This window comes from Osmerus mordax, chromosome 6 (assembly GCF_038355195.1).
Source record: "Osmerus mordax isolate fOsmMor3 chromosome 6, fOsmMor3.pri, whole genome shotgun sequence".
Lineage (NCBI taxonomy): Eukaryota > Metazoa > Chordata > Actinopteri > Osmeriformes > Osmeridae > Osmerus > Osmerus mordax.
The window spans coordinates 7560219-7582911 of record NC_090055.1 but is presented as its reverse complement, the minus strand read 5'-3'; the positions used below and the strand labels follow the sequence as shown (position 1 = coordinate 7582911).

The window sequence follows — 22693 nt, the reverse complement described above, 5'->3', positions numbered from 1 at the left end:
AACACACACACACTCTCGCGAACACACGCGCGCACACATACAGACCCCTGGCTCGCACACTCAGCGTGTGGCTAGACCGGCGCCTTTGCCCCTTGTCTGTGAGTTTAATAAAGCGCTCTAATGGAACACAATCTAACAATATTTACCTCCGCGGTGGTGATGAGCGGAGTGTTGTGGGGGTGGGGCCGGGGGGCGGGGGCGAGATAAGAGTGATTTTACCGTCATCTACGGCGTGGATGTTTACAGGGGCGGGAGGGGTCTGGCGTCGGAGAGCTGCGTGGAAGCCGGTCGCTCCAGTAATTGTAGTTCAGAACGCAGAGGTCACGACGGTGGAACACGCACACGGACGCGATGTGCTCTGTCTGGATACACACAAACACACACACACACACACACAGAAGCTCTGCTCCTACTGTACACACAGGGAGGCTCGTCATCGCAAACACGCAATCACACGCATGCAGAGAAGCAGCCAACCCTTTTTGACCACACACACACACACACACACACACACCACAGAGGCAGGGTAAACAGCCTGATCCCAAGGGAGCAGTCTCTGGTCTGGGAGGTGAGATCTCCGAAGCTAAGTCAACAGTGTTACTGCTGTCCCTGAACAACCAGCCCAAAATGGGTCTCACTCAACTACCAGAAGAAACACTCCTATTAGCATTGTTTGTGTGAATGGAATGGAAGGAACGAAACGAGCGCGAGTGTGTCCGTACTGTAGCCTTTAACTGTGTGTGTGTGTGTGTGTTTTAGTGGGTGGTTGGGTGGGTGGAGGTTAGACAGTCAATCTTCTAGAGGTGAGTTACATCTGGTTCTGGTTTAGGTGGGATTCTGGACCCTTCTACAGGGGTTCACCTGGGTTCAGGGTAGCTGGATACTTCCTCATTGTGCTCCACTTCCTGGTCCTGGTGGTACAGCCCAAAAAGAGAGAAGGGGAGGGGGGTGGGGGGTGGGGTCATAGGGGTCATGTTGGTACACCCAAAACAACAGGCATGGGTCATAATTTAAGCACTTGACAGATGGAGCCAGATTTATCTCAGAGTTTGCACTTCCAGGGCTTAGTCTCTGTGTGCCGGGTGATCAAAATCAAGCACACCCCATTACATGTCAGTGTTTGACTCCGTCCAGGGGGGCAGGTCAGTGTGATTGACCCCTTCGCACCACACCAGACCCGAGGTGTCGTGAGCCCCATTCAGCATGCTGCAGGGCCCTCTGGTGGTCCTGCAGGGTACTGCCGGTCCCCAGACCACTGGCCGTCTTTCTCTCCGTCTCCCTCTCTCTCTCCCTCTATCCCTCCTTCTCTCTCACACTCTCTTTCTTTCTCCCTCCCTCTCTTTTTTCCCCTCTCTTTCTCATGTTGATCGTCTCGAACAGCCTCCTGGGCAGGCATTTCAAATGCTCCTTTCCTCACAGCTGTGTTTTATGTGCACTAATTAATGAGTTTTGTGAGGAGGGTTGAACACACAGACGTACACACAAACTCTGTCACACACACACACACGCACAGAGACACACACACACACACACTGGGCCATGTGCTTTTACCACATTGTGGTGAAGAGAAAAGCACTCCGTGGGCAGGCAGGGGAAATCCCATATCCTTCCTCCATCCCTCGCTCCATCCCTCCTTCCCCCGCCGTGCCCTGGGATGCTGTCCCTGTTAGGGAGCAGGGTTCTGGACGGCCTCCGGTCACCCTCTCACCTCCTCACTGGCATGCTCTTCATCCTCCTCCCTTTCGCTCTCATTCGAACCTCACCATCCCGCTCTCTGGTTCCCTTGTCTAACCCCCTTTTTCTCCTCCTTTGCCATCTCCTTCTTCCTGGTCTCTCTCTTCCATCTCTTTACTCCATCTACTCGCATGCACATGCATGCTGCGGTATATACTGCATGGAGGGCAGTCAGTGAATGGGGGGGTCCTGTGGTACGTATGTTCAGGGTGGCTGTATGTTCAGGGTGGCTGTATGTTCAGGGTGGCTGTATGTTCAGGGTGGCTGTATGTTCAGGGTGGCTGTATGTTCAGGGTGGCTGTATGCTGGTGTTGGTGACAGGCTTGGCCCAGCCAGCCCGCCAGATCCTCCTGATCCTCCTGGTCATTCCCGAGCTCAGGCAGCACTCGCAACATCTCCCCGGCTGAGTGTTTCGTAAGCCGCAGCCCCGCAGCCTTCTGAGCTGTGATAGGGCCGTGTCTGTCAGGGAGCCAGCCCCAAGAGGTGAGACAGGGAGCTGATGGTGGGAGGGGGGGGGGGGAGGGGGGGAGAGAGAAAAAAAAAAGATGAAGTCCAAATATCAAGCCAATGATGTCTGAACAGGTCGTCCTTGTTTTCTTTGTTCCCTTTGCTTCGGTGAGGCATAATAAATATAGGTCCTTAGAAAGACCCCTCTCTCTCCCCTCTCCCTCCCTCTCTCTTCCCTCCCCTCTCCCCTCTCCCCCCTCTCTCCCCTCTCCCTCCCTCCCTCTCCTCTCCCCCCTCCCTCCCCTCTCCCTCCCCCTTCCCTCCCTCCCCCCTCCCCCAGCTCCTTGACATCTGTCCGCTAAGCGCCGAGCCGCAGCTTATCTCCAAACGACATATTTTCCTAGCGAGTGTTCATCTCGCTGCGCTTCGTTGTTATGAAACCGTACCTCGGGGTGAGGAGCTCGCAGGCCCCTCCTCTGTGAACCAACTGCTAATTGACAGCCAGTCAAAACAACTCACCTACCCCACGCCGGGTGCCAAATGGTTCGCCCCAGATCCCCCCCCCCCATAGCACGACCATGGCACATTCTTCTGTTCACCTTGGTAACGTGATCTGTTTGAGATCAGTAGCAGCTGAATTGCTCACTCTCATCGGTTTGTGGAAATTGGCGTGAAACCTCAGATACCATCAGAACTGTGGCGTTCTTTTAGAAGGGAGGTGGGAGCGGCGGGGGGGGGGGGGGTGCTGGCGTTGAGGCCCTTGGCGTGACCCACGGATCAAGTTCCACTCAGGTGAGGGGGGGTGGATGGGTGGGGGCTCCTCTCCCTGTCTGGGGGGGAAATGGGGTCACAGACTCAGGGGAGCAGTAAAGGCAGGGCACACCAGGCCATCCAGGACACACACACACAGTGTGGATGCCAATGTAGGCTTGAATTCCTGCCTGAGCCCATTCTCTACACCTGTATAAGCAAGATTCCACTTAGAATAACAGGTGAGAGAGCGTATTGGGTTCTCTCCCAGTGGATAAGGTATTGAAGAGAGAGTGTGTGTGTGTCCGTGTGTGTGTGTGTGTGTGTGTGTGTGTGCGTGTGTGTGTGTTAACTCTGTCCTCTCACTCTGTCACCATGAGTGTTAAGTGGTATGTGTTTCCACCAGAGCAAACGGTATGACTGGAGGACAGTTCTTACAGTGACCTCCTGCCTCTACATCCACCTCCATCCCCCTCTCCTCTCCTCCCTTCCATCTCTCCACGACACCACCATCACAACTGGCATCAGCTCCAGAGGTGAAGTAAAGGAAGGATTCTCTCCTCTACCGCCCCTCTCTCTAACTCCCTCGGTAAACAAGGCTAGTGCCAGAAGTCGCTCTCCATCCCGTGGCCTGAGCTTGCAAGAAGGAGAGAGAGAAGCAGAGCGATGGAGAGAGAAGCAGAGAGAAGCGGAGAGAAGCAGAGATATGGAGAGAGAGAGACTGAGCGAGATAAAGGAAAGAGGGAGGGAGAGAGAGAGAGAGAGAGACAGATGTGCAGCAGAGATGACAACATCCGTATGGCTCACTGTCCTCCGCGGCCACCTGGGGCTTATCCATCCTCCTTATCCCTCCGTCCATCCCTCCCTCCTTCCCGCCATCCAGGGGTCAGGGGTGTTTTTGTTTGCGTTGCTGTTTGCTCCGCTTGGTAACGAAAGCAGCCGCCGCGCGGGGACGACCTCGCGGGCGCTCGCTGATGACATCATGACGGAGCAACGTTTGAAGTGGCAGGCAAGCAGTCGCCTGAGCGACAGTGCTGTCTGAGGTCTCCTTTGTTGCTGTTTGTTGAAACACAATGCAAGCTCATGACGTTAGGGGACGCTGGAAGAAGCTGTCAGTTTCGACCTAACCCCCCCTACTCGCTCTGACACACACACACACACACACATGGCTCACACACACAATACACCCATTGACCGCCAACTGCTCCATAGCCCAGCCCACTATGGGACCCTTGGTGTACATAAATACCAGAGCCTGAATATTAGATTAGTAGATTAGCCCTCCGCACAGTCTAACCTAAATAGACGTGCTAATGGCTGATTAGAGCCAGTGGTTCCTGCTTTGTCTGCCTGGGAAACAGAACTGACTCTGCCAGCCCCTCAGCCTGCAGCAGGAAAGACAACCCCGGGGTATCTCTCTCTCTGTCTTTCCTTCCCTCTCTACATATCTCTCCCTCCCCCTCTCTCTATACATTATGCTGGAAAAGGACGTAGCGGCGTTAAGGCGGGCTGCATTCTGGGTAGATGAGTGTGGCAGCGTGGCTGTAGCTCGTTAATTCCCTCTGATGCGATCTCCATCCACGATGTTTGTTTTCTCTAGCACTTGTGGGGTGATCCAGATCTGGTAACTGTCTCCTGACGGATCTGAACGAGCTCTTGTTTGCATTCATCACACACTGGATCACTCGAACATGGGAAGCGATGGTGCACACATGCGACTACAGCTGACAACATACTGCCAGACTGTTCACCCATAGTTAACCTCTGGGCTTGGGGGTTGGGGTCTAGAGATCAGCTTGATCAGTGTTTCTGCTCCTCAGGCTGGAGACAGTGTTTCTGTTCCTCAGGCTGGAGACAGTGTTTCTGCTCCTCAGGCTGGAGACAGTGTTTCTGCTCCTCAGGCTGGAGACAGTGTTTCTGCTCCTCAGGCTGGAGACAGTGTTTCTGCTCCTCAGGCTGGAGACAGTGTTTCTGCTCCTCAGGCTAGAGATGGTGTTTTTGCTCCTCAGGCTGGAGACGGTGTTTCTGCTCCTCAGGCTGGAGACGGTGTTTCTGCTCCTCAGGCTGGAGACGGTGTTTCTGCTCTTCAGGCTGGAGACAGTGTTTCTGCTCCTCAGGCTGGAGACAGTGTTTCTGCTCCTCAGGCTGGGGACAGTGTTTCTCCTCAGGCTGGGGACAGTGTTTCTGCTCCTCAGGCTGGAGACAGTGTTTCTCCTCAGGCTGGGGACAGTGTTTCTGCTCCTCAGGCTGGGGACAGTGTTTCTCCTCAGGCTGGGGACAGTGTTTCTGCTCCTCAGGCTGGGGACAGTGTTTCTGCTCCTCAGCCTGTAGGACTCTGTCTGCCAGAGCTCTGGAACATCAGCCTTGTGACACTGTGCAAGCTCGCTCAACGCTGTTTTTGTGGCAAAATACTTGTAAGCAAACCAGGGCCTTGTACTGTCGGGGTAGACGAGGGTTTGAAGTACAATAAATGAGACAAGACTGGGAGCGCCAGGTCTCGGTTGGACCGCTCTGCACTCCACAGGGAGCAGATTGACTCATTCTGTTCATTTCCAGACCTTTCTGTTCTGCTTTTACTGCTACAGGTTTGGTAATTCTTTCTTTGTTTCCGAGCCATGACTACAAACTGCAACTGAAAGACACAAGTAGGGATAGGCCGCTAGCTTGGATTTCCATCTCTACAGAGGCCTGTGTGCTTTTGTTGCACACATCCCCTACTCTCTCTCATCCTTCTGTCTCCACTCTGCCCTCTCTTCTCTTCCCCTCTTCTCTGCTCCACTCTCCTGTCCTCTCTCCTTTCCTCTCCCTGCCCCGACCCCCCCCCCACCCCCCTTCCTCCAGCGAGGTGGGAAGTCAAACGTCTGACCGAGGGCCTCAGGAATGTCAGCAGGCTCAGATTATGACTGTCCCCGGATGTTTGGTATTCCCTGTCCACAACGTGCCATCGGTGAACAAAGAGGCTCTCTGACGAGTCAGGAAAATATCCTGGCCTTGTTGTAGTTCTCCTCCCTGGTCCTGTCCGAGGCTCCGAGATAGACAGCAGACCAAACCATGCTCTCTGGCGCTGGGGCCGTTCCCTGGAGCGGCGGCGGCGCACACACACACACACACACTCTAAGACACACGCTCACATACGCAAACTTTCTCACACACACACACACACACACACACACACACAGCTAAAACACAGAGCTCCCTAGAGCTTGTAGACGGCTCCGGGGCCTGTGTTTTGGAGTGTGCTGTGTGTCTAAAGTGCAGTCGACAGTCACTGGGAACCACTCGGCACCCATTTGCGAGCGCCGGGGTCGCGACCTTTCCGCTGCGCTTTTGTTGTGGTTGAGCTTGAGAACAGAGCAGGTCGCCTTTGTTGCTCGAACAGAGTTCAGCGTCTTAAACGTCCCCTTTGATGCCTGCTCTGCCACTGCTCTCAGAGAGCAGTGACATCACATTATAAATGTACCCCCCCAGCCCAGCCCCCTGTCTGGAAAACTACCAGGGTGAATTGTGGTCTTTATGGCTTTCAGTTAAGTATTATTATTATTTCCCTCCAAATGAGGTATTGTGTCAGGGGTCTGTAGGTCACCAGAACAAGGTTTGCTCCCTTGTGTTCCTGTTGTAACAGAGACCAGAGGGGCCCAGCGTGGGGTCAGCTTGGAGCCCCACGCTGGGCCCCAGGTACCACGCCCTCAACCACATCCAGACGTGACCACAAGCCTGCCTCAATCTTTTCAGTGTACTGCTGGCATCACCAACGCAGTGTCTGTTAGTGCCCATTGTGTCCTGCTGGGATGTGGGATTGATTTAATCTTGATTAAATGAACTATGGACCATTATACCCAATTCATTTCAGTATAAATGGACAGTAAATGATATGGTTCAACAAGTACATTCAGTGTTGTGTTTCTGTGTTCTGTGGCCAAACAAGGTCAGGTTTGAGGCAGAATGAAGACGGTCTTAAGTCAAGCACCGACCCTCAGCATGACGTGGTGCAAACAGTGGTGTCCTTCACTGATGATGTCACTGACTGACCTGTCATTCAACCATGATGTCACTCGCTGATGACATCACTGCACTTTACTTTCATGATGGTGTTTAGGAGCGCGTCTGGAGTGGTGTCAGCTGAGCAGACATGGATCATCCAAAGGGGGATCTAGCCCACTTGACGTCAGCCATTCTAAAGCTGCTGCATAGCTACCACAGGGACCTCATAATGCCCAGTAGTGAATGTCCGTACCAAAGCTGTTAACCTTAAACATGGCCAGTCCACTGGTAGGCTTCCCCAAGTCCTGGACTCCCTCCCAGGCATGATGTGAAGAGATTCATCTGCTCAATGTGGAGCTCAGATGTCAAAGTCTCCACATCGCTGCCGTCTGCCAAACTCGGCGAGCGTGTGGCAAAGGATGAGATGACAAGTAGGACCGTGAAGCGCTGGCCCGGGCCAAGCTGCTCCCAGTCCAGCTGGGACGGGGGTCAAATGTCACACAGATGCGTCAAACATGACTGGCAGGTTGAGGTTTTGCGGTTTCACACTTCAGAGGATGTTCCGTGATTTCTGCCTAGCGACAGTGAGGGGATGACCTCATGATTGGCTAGCTGTGGAGGGTTTGATCAGAGGTCTGGAGAACACGCTTCAGTTCAGCCAATGGAGAATAGAGAGTAATGACTGGAAAAGGGGATTGAAAGTCGGGCGAGGCAAAGAAACATGTTTGCATTTCTGAATTTATGACTCTCTGTCGGTGGCTAAATTGGCGGATGTTTGAGAGAATACACACACCTGCTGACCCCCAGGGTGAGGTCACGGCAGAGTGGGGCACACTCAGACTGTGTGTGTGTGTGTGTGTATGTATGTGTGTGTATCTTTATCTTTGTGTGTGTGTCTGGGTGTGTGAGTATACTTTTTTCTCGTGTTCTGTCGATTGTTCGCCTTTTGTTCTCTACATTGTATAATCTAAATATAGAGGAGTATTTGCTTAGAGTGCACTTTGTCTGTTCTGTGGGGAAGAGAAGATTGGGGGAATTTGCTGTTAATTGTAAGTGCATGTGTGGGGCCTAAGTCTGGGAAGATAGAGAGGGAGAGAGGGAGAGAGGGAGAGAGAGCATAAGGGGGAAAGGGATATGCGAGGAGGGGAACGAGGAGGAAAAGAGGAGGAACAGAGAGCGAGACGGCGAGGGGGGGGGGGGGGTACAGTATATCATGCGTTAGCGCAGGAGTGGAGGAACGAAGGCGAGGAGGAGAGGAGCACATCCTTTCCTCATTAGGAGGAGGAGGAGGGAGGAGGGGGAGAGGAGCCAGGGGGATCTGGCAGGCCGGGCTGTAGAGCAGCCCCTGTCTAAGCTGCTGCCTTTTGAGAAGCCTCTTGTTCTGGGGCCCTTTGATGACACTGTTTAGAATGGGAAATATCTAATAAGTCAAGCATTCCGTTTAATGTGCTGCCAGACACTTTTCATATAGGCCTGGAGGTCTGAAACACTATCTCCACCACCACCACCACGGACACTTCACTCTCCTCGCAACGCCGAGGAGAGAGAGGGAGGGAAGAAAGGGAGAACTAGAGAGAGATTAAAGACAAAGAGAGAATGGCAGAACAGGGGAGAGAGAGCGAGAGAGAAAGAGCGAGAGAGAGAGAGAGAAAGAGAGAGCAGAGTGTGGGAGAGGCAGCTAAGAAGACACACTGAGTGGAGCTAATAGGAACCATGTGTACCAGGGTTTGGGCAGACGGGGGCGGGATAGGATGGAACACGCAGCCCAACACACAACAGTTCTCTTTTATGGATTAATCATGATCACACCGGTGCACAGCAGTAGCCCCTAATTAAAACAGACTTCTCAGCACTAACATCACATGGTGTGTGTGTGTGTGTGTGTCTGTGTGTGTTGGAACTGAGGGGGTGGCTGGTCTGCTAGGCATTAAAGAGTGATGAGGAAGAGGATGAGGAGGAGTGTTTAGTCACGTCACACCTGCCTGACCCCTGCGGTCACCCGCGACCTTTAAGTTCCCGGATCAGAAGAGGGACCCATGTGGGTGTTTTTCCCCGCTGAACGTTGATACAGCTGAGGAGAAACACGCAGTCTAAAGACGGCTTCCTGTTCGCCATCCACGGACCGCACCGCTCGGCCGTACGTTTCCAGCACGGAAATCTCCCTCTTGATGCCGGGCCACGGGGATTGCCTGGCCCCGTCTCGGGAGCGGTGCGGCTGCCAGCGCGGGGCCGAGACGTAAACCCGGCGCACTCTTTCTCATGACTCACATCAGCTGGGACTGGCACATCTGTTAACACCAGGGCACACACACGGCTCCACCGCCCCGCCACACAAGCCTGTGTTTCCAGGGCTGATCCTCTTAAGAGACTCTGAGGCCGGAGGAAGTGCAGCGACTTGATGTGAAGCGCCCAGAAGGAGGACTTGTAGAGTCCCCCCGACTGGGTCCAGATAATGCTCGGTCGCTCAAGTCGATTTGTCCATGGTTTCAATCGAGTTGGGAGAGTGCACCTATAAAGAGGAGAAAAACAAGCCCCCCGAACAAGAAACAAATCCACTTCGAGCCTGGGCTGATTGTGTTTCGGATGCGTTTCTCTCTCTGTTGTGTTCTCCCGCGTTGGACGTTCTGCTCCAGTGTGTTGGGAGGGCACCCGGCAAGGCGTTTCTCCTCCCACAGCGCTATTGGAATCACATGTTTGGACGTGTCCCGATGCAAAGTCCAGCACACACGCCAAACACACACGTTGAGGTGTCTGTGTGTGCGTGGGGCTGGGAGTATCTGCACGTCGGGGGGGGGGCGCACGTACCTGCTAACGTTTGTGTGTGTGTGGGGTTGGGAGTATCTGCACGTCGGGGGGGGTGCTAACGTGTGTGTGTCTCCCCCAGGTGCGTGGTCAGGAGCAGCAGCGCGGCCGGGCCGACCCCAGGGGCGGGGCCTCGTCGTGCGGCCGCAGCGGCCAGGACAGCGGCTTCGGCAGCGACTCGGCCCGCATCCGCATCGTCCAGATCGAGCAGCAGAGCGGCGCCAGCCACCACCGCATCGCCCGGCCCTCCCGCCAGTCCACCATCACCAAGAACCTCAGCTTCATCCCCTTCGACGTCTTCCTCACCGCCAGCCGGCTGTCCGTCATGACCTACGCCTGCTCCAGCCCGCCCAAGGCCTCCGCCCCTGCCGCCGCCGTCCCCTCCACGCCCACCCCAGCCTCGCCCGAGGGGAGGGAGGGCGGAGCGCGGGAGAGGGTGGGGAAGAGTGCCCTGAACCAGGCAGGGAGCCAGACGGACCCGGCCCCGGCCTCCGGCCACGCGCCGCCCCCAGACCCCGCCGCGGACCCCGCCCCCCACGTGCCTTTGGCCAGCCTCACCGCCGACGACCTCCTCAACAGCAACACCCAGGCAGGGCCGGGGGCCGGGCCGGGGACCCCGCCCAGGGGCAGCCTGCTCTCCCTGGACAGCCTGGCGGCCCCCAGCCGCTCGTCGGCCAGGCAGGCGCTGGGCGTGACGGTGGTGAGGCAGCCGGGGCGGAGGGGGGCGGGGGACGCCCTCCTGGAGCCCCTGCTCCACCTCCAGGTGGCGCAGCCCTCGGCGCTGGTCAGCTGCCACCACCGGCGCCAGAGGGCGGAGCTGTCCGTGTTCGACCTAGCGCTGCGCGGCGTGCCCTCCCACTACCAGTGTCAGGGTGAGGGGGAACATTTTTCTATAAACCATGGTTTCGAGCCTTTGTGATATCGATTGTTACTGACACCCCCTCCCCCCCCCCACCTCCCCCACCCCCAGACGCAGGAAAGACCCTGCCCGAGGCCCTGGACTACAGTGTGTGCTGGCTGCAGACAGTAGCTGGAGAGCCTGACAGTAAGACAGGCATCCCCCCTCCTCTGCTCTCACTCCACATCAAAGACTTCCTCAACGGACCAGGTGGGGCTCGCTCCTCTCTCTCTCTCTCTCTCTCTCTCTCTCTCTCTCTCTCTCTCTCACACACACACACCCGTGCAGACACACACACGCACAGGTACACACTCATTGACAAGTGAAAGCATACGTCCAGCGATGTCAGAGGATATGTCAGCTGGTGAGTATCTATGTCCGACGAGACATAAGAGAGGTTTGAAGTACAGCAGGGGCTCAACAGGGGAACACACACACACAGAGTAACTGACCACACACACACACACGGCGACTGAACACACACACACGTACAGGAGAGAAGACAAAGGGCTTATTCTGTGTGTAGGAGTGGGATATCCCCGGTGGCTGTCACTCTGGGAGATCAGGCTCCTGTCTGTGATACTGGCTTCCAGGACTGTATTTATAGAACAGCCCCACATCCATATATGGTCTGTCGCCCATACAGGGATATTTAAGGTTCGGAATATGACGTTTTTGACCTTTAGTATGGAAGGGGCTGCATGTGTGTGTGTGTGTGTGTGTGTGTAAGTGTGTGTCCAGCAGACCCCTCCAGGCCGTGGGTGTCGATGATCTCTGTGGGAATAGGTGTGTAAACACTGCACACACGCGCATCACTTCCTGCTGACAGCGGGAGCGGATGAACCAGCTCTGCTGTCCACCTGGACACACAGTCCAGCCCCCGGGAGGGCTGAGGCCGGAGGCTGGGGTTGGGGGATGAGACTGAGGCCGGGGATGACAACAGAGGCTGGGGATAAGAATGGAGGCTAGAGACGGGGTACGAAGCAGGAAAGTGTGACCAGATTAGAGGCTGGGGCTGATAACCAAGTATGAACAATCGTGTCATTTAACCTTGATTCATCCACATTCAGAGCGAGATCGACAGAGCTTCCTGTAGTCTTGCTGTGATTACGTTATTAACTCTAAACATGTCTAATTAGTGTGTCTGGGCCTTGCCAGGGCTGTGAACCCAGGACATAAGACACAGCGCCAGGTTCACTCTCCCCAATGACAGTCAGGTGTTACCTTGAACCACTGAGGAGATGGACTCATATGTGGAGTATGACACACTCACACACACACACACACAGCTGAGACAGGATCCAGACCCAGTGTGAGATTGCTCCGGGTCAATTCCTGTCCTCCCTCGGAGATGGAAACATCTAGAATTGACCACACATGCTACCAGTCCCTCTCCCCACACACACACACACACACACACACATGTGCACACCGGTCCCAGAGCACAGGAGACAGTGGGAGAAGACATCCTCCATTAGCTGGGCTGTTTGGTTTGACAGCCCCTGATGTGGACTTCCTGTGGAGGCAGCGAGGGACAGAGAGAGGGAAGGAGGGCAGCTGAAGAGAGAGAGGGATCGGCTTTGGGGGATTGATGAGAGGGAGGGAGGGGAGGTTGGATGGAGGAAGGATGGAGGATTTGTCAGTTTATTTTTCTCTTCAACACCAAGGAACTCATCCCTGTGGCTTCAGCAGATGAGTCCTCTCTTTGTTACATGTGTGTGTGTGTGTGTGTGTGTTTGTGTGTGTGGGGACGTGTGTGTCATCATCAAGGGAGGCAGAGAACAGCTGCGTCAGGTACACAAACACAGTTTCAAGGCTTGTGTGTGTGGGTGTGTCCTCTAATTCTCACCCCAACACAACCACACACACACAAACACTCTTCTCTAGTGTTTGGAAGGGTCAGTGAGAGAACCCAGAGTAATAAGAGCTACCACTTGCAGGAGAACAAACCCGGTACTCCATGCTAGAACCAGCAGGTGATAGATTAGCCAGAACAAATTGGAAACATTAGAAGGTTTGTCCCTGGTTCCTGTCATTGCCTTGGAGTAAAGAGATGTTGTCAGTTACTGTATACAAGCCCTTAACACACACACACACACCGCCTTGTTCTGCTGAAGTCTACAGAACAGAACTAATATGATGCAGATGACATGGCAATGCCCTGTACCTGACACCTCCCCAACACACACACACAGACACACACACACAACACACTAATTGAAGGCACGGCCACCTGCTTCTAAAAGGGTGCGCTGTGAGGAAGTCAAGCGTGAGAGTGTGTCTGAGGTATCAAAGCAGGGAGAGAATGAAAACAGTGTCAAACCTAAACTGCCCTTCCCAAGTCACTGTGTGTGTGTGTGTGCGTGTGTGTGTGTGCGTGTGTGTGTGCGCGTGTGTGTGTGTGTGTGTGTGTGTGTGTGTGTGCGTGTGCGCGCGCGCGCATGTGACAGGCCTTGATCTCCCAGTTTACCCGGTGCTAATAGAGGTTGACACCAGAGAAGGGCCAGCCAGTGAGTTCTCCAGCAGGGTTACATTAGCCTCCCTGGGCCAGACCCAGACCCTCCAACCCCACACCCTCCAACCCCACACCCTATCCCCCAGAGCCCCCCACACCTTATCCCCCAGAGCCCCCCACACCCTACCCCCCAGAGCCCCCCACACCTTATCCCCCAGAGCCCCCCACACCCTACCCCCCAGAGCCCCCCACACCCTATCCCCCAGAGCCCCCCACACCCTATCCCCCAGAGCCCCCCACACCCTATCCCCCAGAGCCCCCCACACCCTACCCCCCAGAGCCCCCCACACCCTATCCCCCAGAGCCCCCCACACCTTATCCCCCAGAGCCCCCCACACCCTATCCCCCAGAGCCCCCCACACCTTATCCCCCAGAGCCCCCCACACCCTACCCCCCAGAGCCCCCCACACCCTATCCCCCAGAGCCCCCCACACCCTATCCCCCAGAGCCCCCCACACCCTATCCCCTCCACTGACCTGTCCATCACCCCAACCCTACCTCTGGTCAAATCCCCTTCTTTCTTTCTCTATCCACCTCTCTCTCTCTCTCTTTTTTTTTTTTTCTCCCCCCTCTCCCTCACCATGTCCTGCAGCTTTCTCGAAACTCTAGGTGTTCTTAATAGGAACCACGCCGCGCGTGCGAACACCACGTTCAGAACGCAGCCTTCTCTCTGGCCGCTTGGCTCCTGGACGCACACGCCACCATCTTGCTCTCATTAATCGATATCTGGCCGGCTCACTCCTCCCCACCTTCCCTGGCGAGCCTCCAGCCTCGGGCCTCGGACCTCCAGCCTCTAGCTTCAAACCTCCGACCTCGGACCTGTAGCCTCCAGCCTCGACCGTCCAGCCTTAAACCTCCGTCCCCTAGTTTCAAACCTCCGGCCTCGGACCTCTAGCCTCCAGCCTCGAACCTCCAGCCCCGAACCTCCAGCCTTTAGCTCGTCCAGCTTTCTGAGGCCGAACCCTGAGCGTGGTCATCGATGCGTTCTAAGAGCGCTGGAAGGCGTTGAGCATGTTAAGGGGATGGGATCCCAGGACGAAGGAGAGGGATTGAGTCATAGTATCAGGTTCCATATCTGCCCATCAAAGCAGGACTGAGAAGCTCTGGAGATCCAGTGGTTAGTGGTCCACTGCTGCTTGTAAATAGCTGTTCTGTTTGGTGGTGAGGTTCTGCTTTGGTCTGTGTCCTCCTGCCTCTTCAACCTGAGCCTCCCTCTCTCTCACACACACACACACTCTCGCTGTTACACACACACACACACACACACATGCACTTGCTTACACACACTCTCTCAGTAAGGACACTGATGTACATGTGGCTGTATAATGCTGGGCTGTCTTTTATTGGAGTCCCGCTAAAGATTCCTCTTCTGACAGAGTTCCACGGCCGTAAAAGATGCTGCGCTCCGCCGATTGTATGGGGGGGGGGGGGGGGGGGGGGGGGCACAGATGTGGCTGGGGAGCGGCACGAGGAGAGATGGATGGAAAGAGGAGATGGAGAGTTGGAGGAGGTGTCGGAGGAGAGAGAAGGTGGAGGAGAAGGAGAGGGAGAGCAGGAGGACTAGGGAGCAGGCTGGCACATACGTTTCCTCTAATCAGGAGCATGTCCATGTATCCAGGCCGAACCAGGCCAGGCCAGGCCAGCTCAGCTCAGGCCAAGGTGATCTGAAACAGCCTTAACTGGTTACAGAGAAGGACGGCTCGAGGGACGGGCGGGAGGGGGGGGGGGGGGGGGTGTGGGGGGGATTTATTTCACTGCTGGAACGTTTCCTGTTGATAAGTGAACTGGAAATGATAAGCTACATTGCACAGCAGATTCCTCCCCTGCCTGCACCTCTGGCACACACACTGTACACACTGTACACACACACACACACGCTTGCTTCCCTCCTGCCTGACTTCCAGTATGTGGAGTGAAAGAGAATTGAAAAGATGTGTGTGTGTGTGTGTGTGTGTGAGCTGCTGTTGGCTGAGTTCCCTCTCCTGTCTGCCTAGCTGTTACCTGTGGAGGAGACAGGGGCTAAAGCTCTTAAACCCTCCAAACACGGATGCCTTGATGAGCCTCATCCACCACAGCTGGAGCTGCTTTAGAAGGCCGAGCGTGTGTGTGTGTGTGTTGGTTTATGTGTCTATATATGTGTGTGTTAGTGTATGTGTCTATATATATGTGTGTGTGTGCACCATTGTGACAAAGTGGAAAAATGGGATAATGGAAGGGGTGTAAAGCAGCATGGAGTTAATTCATCTGTCTGTGTAAATTCTAGTCAAGTGTTTGAAAGGCAGAGAGAGAGAGATTGTGTGTGTGTGACTGGGCGTGTGTGTGTGTGTGTAAAGACATCAGATTTCTGACAGCCCAGATGGCCATCAGCATTTCTCCACACACCACAGCATACACACACACACACACACATATCTCCCATATCTCCACGTTCTCACACACACACACACACACAGTGTGAGATGTCCTGATCATAAATCTTCTCTGTGTTCCAGCTGAGCTGAGTGTGGAGCTGAGCAGGCCCCTGAAGGTGAACCTGACCCTGGCCAAGCTGGAGCAGGCCAAGGCCTACCTGGAGAAGGTCCTCCCACACCACCAGCTCTGGGGGGGCTCCGCGCCCCCCTCCGCCTCCACCACCCCCCACTCCTCCCCCGGCAAGGCCCCCAGGACCCCCCCGCGGCCGGACGCCCCCGGAGGCCTGGGGGCCCTGGCCCACTTCCACAAGGTGGCCCTCCGCACCACCCAGATGATGGTTGTCATGGAGACGGAGGCCCACCCGGCGAGGCCTAGCGTGACGGTGACGGTGTCGGCCATGACGGGCAGCCTGAACGTGAAGACCGGACCCAGGCTGGATGGTAGGTCTCTCCCAGGGCCTGTACACTTTGCTGCTCCTCTCAGATGGACTAGGTCTCCCTCATAGAGATACAGCAGCCTGTAGGCTCAGGTTATGTTACCTGCATTAAGACAGTGTTACACATGTTGTTATGGTATGACTCGGGGGGGGAGCAGACTGAGAACGTGTGTGACCTGCAGGCCGCAGTTTGTTTTCTGTGCTCCAGCACGAAACTCGAGCCTCTTGTCGTCTGACCCGTCCGGCTTAGTGTGGAGGGAAGCAAAGACTTCCTGCCTCGGAGCAGGAAATGACCCGTGCTGCATCACCGTCATGTGATCTGGCCCGTAACCACGACATCACCGAGGAGGAATGATGACCAGGTTCTGGTTGGAACCCGATCCTCTGTCCTGTCTTCCAGCCCGCTGCCGAAGGGGGGGGGGGGGGGGTCATTCTCAGACTATCAGGACCTTGTTTAGCATTCAATTTCAGGCCCTGGTTCTGGACCTGGTTCTGTGTCTAGGCCTGGGTGTGGGTATGGGTCTCGGGTGGGGTGTTTCTGGCCCGGGTCTGGGCTGTGGCTGGTTCTGGTTCTGGCAGTCCCAGGTCTGGCTGAGAGCAGCTCTCTCTGGTATGTTCATGTTTATTGATGAACATGTGGTGTTTGGATGTTTCCAGAGCCCCTATCAAGGTTACATACGCTGCTGCTGACAGAAGCTGAGGAAAACCAAGCAGAGAGGGAAAGAACAAGGGAAGGGAAGAACGAAGGCAGGCAGGCAGGGACCAAACACAAGAGAGAACGAGAGGGGGGGGGGGAGGAAGAGAGGAGAGAGAGGAGGAGGCGGGAGGAGCGGGCCTTGGTCGTCCTCCCACGTTATGACGCCATGGACCCCAGATACAGCAGAGTTGTTGTCGTTGTAGCAGCACACGCATGTGGCTCTCAGGATCCGGTAACGGCTCGTGTTTTCCTTGGTTCCAGAACCAGAAGGCTGGCTTGTGTCAGGGTTCTAATGTGACCCCCCTGATGCTGCCTGGCTCTGTCAGCCTGGGGGGGGAGGGGGGGGGGGGGGGGAGGGAGGGAATGAGTGAGGGGGGGCATCAATGGCACCGGGAGGTAGGGGAGAGTTTGTGAAGGACGGAGGGGACACCCTGGGGCTCAGGACCAGAGCAGATAGAGATGGAGGGGTGTATGCGAGGACAGGAGAGAGGAGGTAGGGGTGTAGAAGGATGGGAGAGCGGAGGGGGTGGTGGGGTGGGGTGTGTAGGATGGGGTACACGGGAGGGGGTTAGCTGGGTGTGGAAGGATAAGAGGGTGGAGGAGGGATGAGAGGTTGGGGTTGGAGGGCGTCCTGTAGGGATTGGACAGGGATCCAGAGGGAGGGGAGGGAGGGCGGGGGTGTGGGGGCACAGAGGGTAGAGAGGGGTGGAGGGACAGGGGAGGATTCGTAATAGAAGGCTGGGGGTGGGGGTGGGGGGGGCGAGGATTGACTGGATCTGGGCCCTTAAACGCCTGCATCTGTCTCACAGATGTTATATATAGGGTTACTTCAGATAAAATGATTGTCGAAAATTTTAATTAAAACCTCAACAATTTGCACTTGTTTACTCCAATCTGCATAACTGGGCCATGAGGCCATGTTGGAGCTGGAGGCCTGCTCTGGTTTTCACCAGCACTGCAGCTTTCATCCACATTTGATGTGTTGACTCTGATAAACACAGTTGAAAACACTGGGCAGGCAAAACAATGGAAAAACAGTGAAAGCGCCCTTTACAGTTGTGTTAGTATGTAAGTTTATACCTTCACTTAAAGATGACTATTTTTAGTTGGTAGGGGGGCGGGAGGGTGGAGGTTGTCTCATGATTGGAGCACGGGCCTTTTGAACCTAGTTCTGCCTCTTTGTGAACTGTAAACATGGTGCTGATGTCCTGATGTTGGTATTAATGGGCCTAGTGTCAAATGTAGCCTTCCTATCAACCAAGCTCTCTTCCTCAACCCTAGAACATCAGGCATGTTCTTTACACACACACACACACACACACACACACACACCCTGCAGCCTGCAGGGCCAGTAAAACAGCAGGTATGAAGCAACACATAGCAGAGTTGGCTGTTCATCATGTTGTTGTTATCACCATGGATTAGGGAAATGACTGGAGGTGCTGCAGAACTGATGACTTCATCCAGTGGACGGGTGTATATTTAGAAGGAAGCGTTTGGAGTCAGGAGTTCAGTCATTACACTCAAAAAGACTTCAAGCGAGACCAAATTCCACATCCTAAATTCCACATTCTAAATTCTTGATTATGTAATCTACTGTCTAAATTCTAGTTTCGGATCTCCAGACTATTCTGATTTCAAATGCCAACAATTATTTGAAGTGTAAGCTCATCTGTAATCACATCAGTTCTAGGCTGTGGGTGAGTTGTGCACTGTAGATACATTTTTCTAGTCCCTGAGTTTTGGAGGCCTGTCGTCAGTAAAACAAGACAAATGGTTATAGATTAACCCCAGACCTGTGGTGACAATAGAGCTATAACAGTGCTTAGGTTTTTACTGCAGTAGCCCCATCACTTACTCCCATATCCCTCCACACCAGAAAACAGATCCCCTGGAGTCTGATGAAGACAAAGGTGGGATTCCCACACGAGCTCGAGCCGCTCGTCTGGCCTCCATAACTCAGAGAGAATGACTCCCGGGGGACGGGCTGAATGTGAGCAATCGGAGACAGGCAAATCTAGGGCTGCCTCGCTGAAGGACCCCACTGGCAGACATAGATGGATGGTCTACTGGAAGAGTGAGGATGCCACCAGAGGCTGGGGTTGCTGGGGGTGGGGGGGGGGGGGGAGAGAGATGGAAGTGTAGTCCTTGTGCAGAGGGAGCTGGAGGGGCTCAGTGGCGTTCCCCTGACCCCCTTGTCAGACTGCCTTCAACCAGACCCTTGGTGTGTGTGTGTACGCGTGTGTGTGTGTGTGTACATGTGTGAGTCCTGTCAGACAGACACCGTGTGGAAGCCCAGCCCCAGACAGGGCATCTCTCTGCCCGGGACAAGATGGAGTGAGAGGGCTCGGGGTCGGCACCGGGGTGTGTTACTGGATCCCGCTCTAATGAAAAGCAGTAGAAGGACGCTCCCAGAGGTAGAGGTGCATTTATAGTTCAATGAAGAAGGGGGGGGGGGGGGGTGGGGGGGGGGGAGTAGCAGCAGAAAGAACAGATGGCCCCGGGTCCCTGAAACCAGACCCTCCCTAATCTCTCAGCTAGCCGTCACACGGACCTGCCCACGGAGGCCTGTCCCCTCTGGAGGACACGCACTCGCTCATACACACTTTATACGCAGACACGCTCATACACATCCTCACACACATTTACACACATTCACACATACACACGCTCACCCACGCACACATACACTGTCATACCCACACACACACGATCACACTTACACAAACACACACATGTACAGACACACAATGCCTTTCCTCTTTTTCTCCCTCATATACCCCCCCCACCACCACCGCCGCCTCTATGAACGTGATTTACTCCCGTAGACTCGTAAAGGAAAACTTCAGCCTGTCGAACAAAGAGAGCACAGGCTACCATTAATTATTTATAGCCTTTTTCATGTGTTATTTTGTTTCTCCGAGGCCCGACGCCATGACTTAGGGTTCTGTCAGTTTGTTTATTCTGGTTAAAGAAAGACATTCACCTCCATTAATCATATTAATTTGTTTCAATAGCAGGGGAAAGCAGCACAAGGCAGAAAATGAAAAGATTTATATTTGGAAATGTCTCCTGCTGTGTTGTTGGGCCTCTCTTTCATCTACCAGATTGTTGTTTCAGTATTAATAAAAGAATTATGTCAGAACAAGAGAGGGAAAAAACTTCTGCAACAAGGTGTGTTCCACAGCTACATCTGGTCTCTGGCCCGAGACTAAGATGGATGTAACAGGAAGCGGAGGAGGAAGAGGAGGAGAAGGGAGCTGGGGGGAGACGCTTACAAGAGAACACCTATGATGGGAATAGTTTTACCTGAGGTGTGTCGACAACTCGACGACGAACCCCGTCTCGTAACAGCACCCTGGAGACAGTTCTAGAATGTTTGGTGACAGAGTGAGAGTCGGGAGAAGGAAGAAAATTAGGGCGCGAGGAAGAACTAAGGATGTAGGGAGGGAGGGAATGAGAGGTAAGGATGGAGTGGTGGAGGGAGGGAGGGAGGGAGTGGTATGTTCCTCGTGTGGTAATGTCGTCAGAGCTGTCTAATTGGAGGCAGTGTGCTGCAATGCTGTAAATCAGTGTGGTGGTCAGATAAGGCCTGCCAGAGACCTGCCCACATCCTAAATCACACCAAACCTCTCCACAAGCCCAACATGGATCACGTTACCATGGTCTCCACCCTGCCCCCCACCACCACTGGTGTCTTCCTGATCTGAGATGAGCCAAAGTTGAGGCGAACCGAGTCCCAGAGGTACACCAACACACATACACACAAAATCTCACACACACACACAGCCTCACACAGGGGCTTAGGGTCCCGCTGTGCCACCCACGCCTGGATCTGCCCCGTAGGATCACCCTCACACACACACACACACACACACACACACACACACACACACACACAGCTGCCTGGCCCCAGGGTGAAGCTTTGCCTCCTCTCCCCAGTTTTAGCATCTACCTCCCAGAGACAGACCTCCAAACTGGAAACACATTCAGCTACCTCAAACACCCCCGGAACAACAGCTGCATCTGTGTGTGTGTGTGTGTGTGTGTGTGTGTGTGTGTGTGTGTATCTGTGTGTGTGTATCTGTGTGTGTGGCTTTTCCATATGCTCCCATGGTTCACAGTGGCATGTTAGGTAGGCAGGCTCATGTGTCTGTCCCCTGCCCAAATCTCTTCCTCTGTGTGTGTGTGTGTGTGTGTGTGTGTGTGTGTGTGTGTGTGTGTGTGTGTGTGTGTGTGTGTGTGTGCGTGTGTGCGTGTGTGTGTGGCTGCAGTCCCACAGCTCAGGACATTCAGACCCTAGATATGATGATGCGTACCCTTCAGACGTCCGTGATGTCATCAGGGGTGTGCTCCGTCTTCATCATTTCAGACTGGAAACGTTCAGTCAGCTCTCGTAAGCCAGCAAACCTTTTAGTCACGGATGAAAGTCCCTCAGTTTGAGCAGGCTTGGTAGTCCTGTAAAGGAGGAGTCCCTGCCAGCATTGTATATCCCCCCCAGACAGGACCCCAACCAGCCCGCCATGATCTCCCAGCATGCTGCTGGCCTCCTGAATAAGATGTTCCTGGACACGGGGAGACACAGGAGAGCCCTTCGCCTGGTTCCCCATCATTTGTCAGAGGAACTGGAAGGGGGGGGGTTGGTTTATGTGTGTGTGTGTGTGTGTGTGTGAGGGGGAGAGCTGGGGGGGAGGGAGGTGGGGGATTAGGCCCAGGGTTATCGTAAACAGCAGGACCAAAACAAGAACTGGAATAGGCTCGCTGCCTCTCAGGCTGGGTTTAAAGCTCCATTAAAGGGTCTGTTCTCAGGCTGCATGACTCATACAGGGAGGGACATCCAAGTGTACTGCTACTGTTACGGTATGCTGCTAGGCTAACAGGCTAACGTGCTGGTCTCTCTAGCCCCTCTCTCTCTCTCCCCCACTCTTTCTTCCCTAACTCTCTCTCCCTCTCTTTATGACCCGGTTGTTTACCGAGTTTGAAGCTGGGTTTGGTTTGTTTGTTCTGCAGGTTCACACACGTTTGCACCTTGGAATCCCAGAATCCCCTGCTCCCCTCTCGCCAGCTCCGCCGGAGCTTTGAGGAAGTAAACAGGGTCTTTTCTGGTCTTAGGGCTACGGAGGACCACATGTGTAGACGATCACAGATACCGTTGATCTGTGTTTGTCCCTGTTCCCTCTGGCCAGCCAAACAAACATCTGTGCTCTTGTTTTTTTTGAAGATTACTGAACATTTCAAGTTTGACCTTTGACCCCCACTCCCCCCCCCTCGTAGACCTGATCCAGTGGGCCTCGGTGCTGCTGGAGTTCCAGGACGTCCTGGTGCGGACGGGCCTGAAGGAGAGGAGCCGTCTGCTGCTCGGCCCGTTCTCGTGCAGCGCCGCCCTGGAGGCCCGGTGGTGTCGGCACAGCGGCAGCCCGGGACCCGAGCCTGGGGAGCCCAAACTGCTGCTGGACCTGAAGGGAGGCCTGCTACAGGTGAGACACACACACGTACTGTACACACACACAAACACACACACTCACAAGCACATACACATACACACATAGAAAATGAGTCACTACTGCTGTAGTATTTGTGTGTTTCAGTCGTATCTCGGTGCCACCCTATCTCCTCCAGGGTGTCCACAGTGTCTAACAGAGATCACTGGATGAATATTTATTCCATAATCATACACTTCCTCTTCGCTAATGCTAGTGTGTGCAGGGTGCGTTTCAGTCAAGTCCTGACAAAGGCAGAAAAAATAGCCGAAATTCCTTCCTTCCTCTCCTTTTCCTAAAACGAAAAATCCCCCCAAATGTTCCTGTTATGAAGATTTAGTCAGAATCCGGCGAGCCAGCCGGGAGCAGAGCGGTCTTGTCTGTGCGTGTGTGCATGCCCTTGTGTGTTTGCGGAGGATATTTTGACTCAGAGGTTCCTGTCGGTTTGGGCCAAACCCTCGGCTGGATGAAAGCAGGGGAATGCTGCTGGCTAGGTGCTCGGAGACCTGGGGAATACCCCTATCTTGTTTATACTAGTCTA

At 54.5% G+C, this 22693-nt stretch overlaps 1 protein-coding gene across 1 annotated transcript in view; it reads left to right on the top strand.

The window, feature by feature from the left end:
• Positions 1–22693, top strand: part of LOC136943922 (intermembrane lipid transfer protein VPS13B-like) — a 167511-nt gene that overhangs the window by 103137 nt on the left and 41681 nt on the right. The window contains 4 exon segments of the mRNA XM_067237409.1: positions 9797–10586; positions 10685–10822; positions 15620–15979; positions 21947–22149. Coding sequence (XP_067093510.1) covers positions 9797–10586; positions 10685–10822; positions 15620–15979; positions 21947–22149 — 1491 coding nt within the window.